The 7699-nt window shown below is 54.2% G+C and overlaps 1 protein-coding gene across 1 annotated transcript; it reads right to left on the bottom strand.

The window, feature by feature from the left end:
* Positions 1 to 657: 657 nt before the first annotated feature.
* On the bottom strand, positions 658 to 3630 carry slitrk2 (SLIT and NTRK-like family, member 2). The gene is given in 2 exon segments (XM_076140594.1): positions 658 to 1428; positions 1430 to 3630. Coding segments are annotated over 2 exon segments (2670 nt in total). The 5' UTR covers positions 3329 to 3630.
* Between the last annotated feature and the right edge of the window lie 4069 nt (positions 3631 to 7699).

Raw genomic sequence — 7699 nt, 5'->3', positions numbered from 1 at the left:
AAAAACAAAAGAAGAGAGAAGAAGAAGAAGAAGAAGAAACATTTCCATTTTGCAGAGCTCATTGTGGATAAAATAGTGGAGTGCAAAGGCACTTTCTGGAGTAAGTATAGTGGGAGGAGCCTGTTTGGGCTCCGGGTCACACTCACCGTGAATCTGTGTCGCTACGTATGTACAGGAAACAGGAAACGGGGAAACAGGAAACAGTCTCTCTGCGCGTTTCCTCCTACAAATCAACACAGACCTCCCTCTCTCTCTCTCTCGCTCGCTCGCTCTAATCCGGTGTTCCGTGTCCTTTAAGTCCCGCCCACGTTTTACCTGCAGCCAGTCTGAGAGAATTTCATTTTTCCCCAAAGAAGAAGAAATAATTTATACCTTTTTAACGGGAGGGGGAAAAAAATAGAACTGCATAATAATATACGTCTTATATTCCGTTTATACATCTGGGAAAAGGAGGAAACGAAAAAAAAAGAAGAAGAAGAAGAGAGGAAAGATCATCAAAGGCGTCGGTTCAATTCCAGTCAGTAATGTGGCTGAACACAGATAGGTATAATAGATATATAGGTATTATTACAGTAACTGCCTGGAGTATGTGAATACTGGGGGGGGGGAGGGGGGAGCAGGGGGGGCGGGCAAAGGGGCAAAGGGGGCGTCGCTATCTTACAGTTGGCTCATGGCAGTTTGTTTCTCCAGAACCTCCAGGTAGTCCGGTTCTGTTCTGAGCTTCCCGGGCAGGAGGAGGGGGTGCTCGCTGTTCTTGCCGGGGTTCTCCGCCCCTACGTAGTACTTCCTGGGGGTCCCGTACAGCGCCGCTTTGTTCAACCTCTCCTGGTTGGCCACGTGGCGCCGGGCTGCCGCCGCCGCCTCGTAGGGGGGCACGATGCAAGGTCTCTTGGGTAAAGTGCAAAAGTTGTAGGTGAACGGGGGAACGCCGGCGGCGGCGGGGAGCTCTTTGCTCGATCGTTCCCCGAGGTTCTGATACAACATCTCAGGGGGCTCGGGGACGCTGATGCCGCAGGACGTCGGCGATTTGTCCATAAAATCCACGGTGCTGATGGTGTAGGCCCCCGGGCTGCGGGTCAGGACTTCATCCTTCTTTGCATCCAGGGGCCCAAAGCTGAGCTCCTTCAGGTTCCGGTAATACGCCACCTGCTCGCCGTCCTTCTGCATGTAGATGGGGTTTTGGCACATGGAGCCCACGGGCGGCGGGATGTAGTTGTACACGTGGCTCTCTGATGCTTTGTCCTGGGTGGGCTCGGGGGTGTAGGAGCCGTACTGGACTTGGAAGGAGTTTAGATCCAAGTTGTTGGCGCTCGTGGGGACGTGTTCCACGCCTTTACGCCGCTTGAGGACGAAAACAAAGAGGCCTGCGCCAAAGCAGACGGACAGGATGAAAACCACCAGCAGGCCCAGGATCAGAACCGAGAGGGGGGACTTCAGGGTGCAGCTCCGGGGTCTCCACCCTGGCCTCGGTGGGACTGGCCGAGCTGAACGTGGAGACGGCCGGGGTGGTGGGCTCGGTGCCGGGGCTCACCAGGGTGGGGGTCTTGGTGGGCGGGGCGTACTGCGAGGGGGGCGGCTCGCTGGGCTCGGGGCAGATGGCCTCGTTGCGTAGCGAGCGCAGCAGGCGGCCGGCGTGCTTGGAGGGCGAGTCGCAGGTGATCTCGTTCACCACCACGCTGGTGCTGGACAGCTCCATCCAGTTCTTCAGCGCCACGATGTGGCAGGTGCAGTCCCACGGGTTCTCCTGCAGGTCGATCTGGATGAACGCCGACAGCTGGTCCAGGACGCCGCGGACGGGAAGGTAGGAGAAGTGGTTATTCCGTAAGTTGAGCCTGGTCAGCATGGTGCCGCCGAACACGTTGTCGGGCAGCGAGCGCAGCAGGTTGTTGTTGAGGAAAAGAAGCTGCAGGTTGTGTAAAGAGTTAAACGTCTGTGGGAAAATGTCTTTGATGATGTTGTATTCCAAATACAGATACTGGAGCGACTGCAGGCCGGAGAAGAGCGACTCGGTCAGCGACTCGATGTAATTCCCGTTCAGGTAGAGGCGCCTCAGGTTGGTGAGGTTCTCAAACGCTCCTTCCTGTATGGTGGCGATCCGGTTGTTGCCCAGGTGCAGCAGCTCCAGAGAGCTGTACTCCGTCAGGTCCGTCCGCTGGATCACCTGTAGGTAGTTGCCGGTCAGGTGAAGTTTCTTTGGGTAGGAGGGTTTGGGGTTCAGCTCGCTGATGTTGTGCAACTTCCGCTCTTGGCAGTTGATGTTCAGGCCGCTGTCGGGGTTCTGCGACGTGCACACACACACGCTGGGGCACAACATGGGCACCGGGGACCGCGTCTGGTACACCATGATGGGGCCGAACACGTGCTTGTCCTTGGAGGTGATGCGAGGCGTGGGCCTGTAGCGCATTTTGGGGGGCCGGGACGCTTTGGGGATTCGAGTGGGGGTGATGACGCCACCGGGGTGGAAGGTCGGGGACAGCGCCCCCTGCAGGTGGGAGTCGGAGGGCGGGTGGAGACGCTCCCCCGCGTTGCGCCGGGGGCACAGGTCCTGCTTGATGAGCTGCGTGATGTCCTTACCGTGCAGACGGAACGGCGTCTCGCACACGATGTCGCCCACAAACACGGAGATGGTGTCCAGCCAGGATTTGAGGGGGATCAGGTCGCAGGTGCAATTCCAGGGGTTCTCCTCCAGCTGGATCTCCATGATGCCGCCAATGTGCTCCAGCACGCCGGCGAACGGAAGCATCTTCAGCCGGTTGCCGCGTAAATCCATGTGCGTGAGGAGCACGAAGCGGAAGACGTTGGGCGGCAGAGACAGCAGCAGGTTGTCATTGAGGATCAGCACTTTGAGCTTGTTGAGTTTGCTGAAGGCTCCGGGCTCGATGGCGCTGATGTAGTTGTAGTCCGCCTGCAGATACTCCAGGCTGTCCAGGCCGGAGAACGAGTCCTCCTTGATCACCTCCAGGTTGTTGTTGTTCAGGTGGAGCCGCTTGAGGAAGCGCAGGCCGTTGAACGCGCCGGTCCGGATCTCCTGCAGGCCGTTGTTCCCCAGATGCAGCGAGGTGACGTTGCCATAATTGACGAACTCGTTGGCGCTGAGCCGCGATAAGAAGTTTCCGTTGAGGAACAGCTGAGAGATTCTGTTCGGCGGCGCCTGGAACTGGCTGACGGCTGTAAATCCTTTATTCTCGCAGTTGATGTTGAGGATGTTCTCCCGCTCCTCGCAGGCGCAGCGGCTCCTGCAGATGTCTTTGGAGGCGGAAGTTTTGCGGCTCTCCGCTTCGGACGGAGACAAGCTGGTGACCGTGAGGACGCTCAGCAGGAGGAGCATCTTTACAGCCAGAGAGGGGCGCCGAGATATAGAGCCCGCATTTAAGTTTACAGCGAGAGAGAGAGAGAGAGAGAGAGAGAGAGAGAGAGAGAGAGAGAGAGAGTGAGAGAGAGAGAGAGAGAGAGAAGGGGTGAGTTCTCACAGGAGGGAGCGAGGAAAGGAGGTAGACGCGCACACACACACCACACACACACAAAAACACACTCACTTACACACACTCACACTCACACACACACACCAGCACGAACACAAGCGCAAAAAATCCGGCGCATCTCCGTCTTCGGGCGCTTAAATCAGCTGTGGCGCACAAAATCTCTCCACTGACCTTCAGTCATGAAGCAAAAACAATTAATTAAGAATCCAGCTTCGCTTCGCGGCTCCTCGGCTCCTCGGCGGCTCCTCAGCGGCTCCGGAGCGGCGGCTGTGCTGCGGACGCGCTTGGCTCAGACTCAGCGGGGGAAGCAGCGCCGCAGCCCCGTTCGCTTCCACTCTGCGCCGCTCTATTCAGCGGCTCCACGCGTGTCAGCCCGGTCAGGAGAGAGAGAGGCGGGCTGCGGGACGCTCCCCGGCTCCCGCTCCGCCCGCAAGCTGCAGCGCCGCATCTTAGTCCCGCAACCAACACTCACTTTCTACACATCCAGAGGCAAAGAATGCGCAAAGACGCACCGACGGGTCCCCAAGAGTGAAGAGTGCGGAGAGGAGACAGAGAGAGTGTGTGAGAATGTGTGTGAGAGCGTGTGTGTGTGTGCGTATTCCCGGAGCTGAGGCATAACTACAGCTGCAGCTCCGCACACTGAGAGCAGCGCCGAGCGTCTAAAGCTGCTGCTGCTGCCCGACTGCGTCTCTCTCTCTCTCTCTCTCTCTCTCTCTCTCTCTCTCTCTCTCTCTCTCTCTCTCTCTCTCTCTCTCTCTCTCTCTCTCTCTCTCTCTCTCTCTCTCTCTCTCTCTCTCTCTCTCTCTCTCTCTCTCTCTCTCTCTCTCTCTCTCTCTCTCACACACACACACACTCACTCAGAAGGGGGGTGAGGTGCACAGGGGCCGTTACGTCACTGACACAGTCAACACGCACACACATCGCGCGCACTAAGCAAATTTATTTAAAATCCTCTCCAGTCTCGTTTCGTGTCGTAACCAATCTGTCCTCCTCCTCCTCCCCCTCCTCCTCCTCCTCCTCCTCCTCCCCCTCCTCCTCCTCCTCCTCTCGGAGCAGATGATGATGACACGGAGCCGCCAGCGCCGCTCCGTTTGTTTTCACTCAGCCTGTTGGAGCGTATCACCTTCAATCTTCATACTTCAGATGGTATTTTCCTGAAACATGTCCCGGATGCTCCTGGAGAGGCGACCCGGAATGACACCGGGATGGATCCCAACACACACACACTCACACACTCACTTCACACACACTCATCACACACTGTCATCGTGTTTGTGTGTGTCTGCAGAGCCCAGAGTGTGTGTGATTGGGCTGATGGGACTCATTTAACAGGCAGGAGTTGTGAGGATCAGTTCCTCTGTTGGCCACTAGGAGTCAGTAAAGCGCTCTGCTCCTCTCTGGGTTGTTTGCTATGATATCATTATCATCAGACAGGAGGAATATCAGATGCAAACAGAGTGTGTGTGTGTGTGTGTGTGTGTGTGTGTTCTACATAATGACGCGCTTCTATGGACTCCATCATGATTTGGCCCGTTGATATTCTGGTGGTGTCCATCTTCCTCTTCCTCTTCATCTTTCCAACCAAGCAGAGCGACGTAAACACTCTTAATGTCTAAGTGAGTCTGAGTGTGATTGTGTTCTCAGTATTTAGTGTGAAAGTAAACAGTCCTGTCTGGACCTCAGACGACCCGACGGCCCCCGAGCCCAGGTGTGACCGCCGCGACACGCCTCATACGTGATTAGCAGCACGTTAACTCAATCCTGTTAGAAAGGCAGGGAGGGGAGGGTGGAGTAAAGTGAGACCTGCAGCCCGAGGCGGCCCGGCGGAGGCTCGGGAGCGGGGCCAGGCGTGAAGACACCAGGGTGGGAATCATTTTCTCCACGTCAGCGTCTGACAGGCTGGACACACTCCAGCGCCCAAAGAACACGGAGCTCTAAACTGTGAGGCTCAGCAGGGAGGACGCTCTGGCTGCTCTGGCTGCTCTCTGTGCATAGACACAATCAAACAGGATATTCTAAAGGAGTATGAACCTGAAGAGAGCATAAAGGTTGTGATCACCAGCTCATTCTAGCAGTCAGCATCACACATAATACGTGATGATCCCAGGAGAAGCCGAGGCTTTGAACACACAGGACAGTGAAACGTGAGCTCAGTATCCACATCATTACAAAGGTTCTGTGGTAACACTAGAGGGCTCTCAGACAGTTTATACCTCCACCAAGGCTGACAGTTAGTCCAACACATAAAAGTGGTGATTACAGCGCCACCGTCAGGCTGAACGTGACCGCAATGTATCCAGTTCTTCCCTGGATTGTGTCAAATCGGACCAACAAGTCTCACTGAAGTCTTTTCATGTATTTGTGAAATTTTGTCCAAACACAAACAACAACAACAACAACAACAACAACAACAACAACGACACGTCCGCCTGTCCTTCACAGCTGAGGTATGAAAGCGTCACAGCACCGTGTGGAGAGGAAGGGGTTAAACATCAGAGAGAGAGATCCCATCTCATGTGAGCACCCTGCAGATAATGACCCCCCCATCATCCTGATGCATCAGACCAGATAATGTGTCCGGATACTGAGATCGATTTTTAAAAAGGGGAGCAGAATGTGATCTGAGCGTCTGAGCGTCTGAGGAGGACGCCATCATAGAGGCGTGCAATCATGGAGGCGTGCATGAGTCACTGTGGCATCATGGGTTCACTCATGTGCCAACAAGCACAAAGCTGAAGACACGTCTGTCTCTCCTGTGTCGCATCGCTGCACAAAACATCTGCACCAGAACCTCACAGCTGGAGCTTCATTCACTGGGTTAAGCTCCGCCTACACACCAGTCCGAGGTCACTGGGAGCGGTGGCAGGAACCACGTTAAGCCTGAGGACGCCATGAATCAGGCTTCACTATGGGGCGTTCTGATGGATGCGTCTGTAAGGAGGACGCCACCTACTGGCAGACAGAGTTCCTACTGTAGAGTCTCACTGTGACTCCAGCGCCAACTGAAGACGCAATGATGCAACACCTCATGTTTTCGTTGACGTGTTTGTGATCTGAGACCAGGACACCTGCCAACCAGTCAGAGAGGAGCATTACATCACAGGCGGGCTGAGGTCATTGGGTTGGGGGAACAGCGGTGATCGATGCGTTGGAGTGAAGCTGCAGGGATCCACACAGGTTCATACTCTGACACCGCTTTGCTCCAAGGCACATTTGTCATGTCCATCACAGGCCACTGAGGAGGACTCCACCTGAAGCACGAGTTTGTGTGTGTGTGTGTGTGTGTGTGAGGAACAAGAGGGAAACAAGGGAAATCTAAACCTGCATCCTTTATTAATTCAATGACAGTTTTATTGAGTTTATGGCCTTCACGTCACGTTAACTAAGAGCTGTACTCTCATTTACATACGTGTGCGTGTGCCAGTAAATCAGCACATTAATCCTCTAGAGTGTAACGCCGTGTTTGCAGCTTCACTCTTCGAATTCCTCTTCCTGCCTCAGCTTCCTGACAACTTCCTGTCAGCGGTGTGAACGCGGCTCTGTGTGCCGCCGGCTCTTCACTCTACTGAGGGGAAACACAGGCAGGGAAACATGTCAGCCTGCAGGCCAACACGCAAACACACCAACACGCCAACACGGCTCAACCTGAGGCGGAGGACACACAAGTATGATTAATAACCTGATCCACTCTCACTTACATGCTACATATTTACACGTATGTTCAGGGACGTGTGCCTGCAGATGATGCATGAACATTAGAGGAACACGTGAACCAATTGTCCGTGTTTTAACCGCAAAACAGCCTGGAGAACCTCAGCTACTTTACAGAGCGACGGGTCATTGATCAGTATGAAGGCTAACACAGATTGAAGCTTTCTGGGTTAAATTTGTCTCATTTTCTTCTTCTACTGACTTTAAACAAACACCAATGACTCTAGGAGTACACAAGTGTGTGTAGTAGCTGATGCAGTATAAGGATATACAAGTATTGACTCTTAATGATACAAAGTCACATTTCTGTCAGTTTGATACGGTTTAGGATCAAACTTTCCATTCAATCTGCTTTCATTTGTCTGACAGAACTGCATCATCACCTCATGACTCCTGTGTCCATTAAAGCTTTCCACACACAGCCTGGTCTCCGCCTGTCCCTTAGATCCCACCCAGCAGCCTCAGACGGACCTTTCTAATATGTTTTAATGAGGCCACAGATTGAT

The sequence above is a fragment of the Genypterus blacodes genome, unplaced genomic scaffold, assembly GCF_046128005.1.
Source record: "Genypterus blacodes isolate CSIRO-AG114 ecotype Tasmania unplaced genomic scaffold, CSIRO-AGI_Gbla_v1 ptg000702l_1, whole genome shotgun sequence".
NCBI classification, from domain to species: domain Eukaryota; kingdom Metazoa; phylum Chordata; class Actinopteri; order Ophidiiformes; family Ophidiidae; genus Genypterus; species Genypterus blacodes.
The sequence above is the reverse complement of the archived record's forward strand: the minus strand, read 5'-3'. Positions and strand labels throughout refer to the sequence as shown.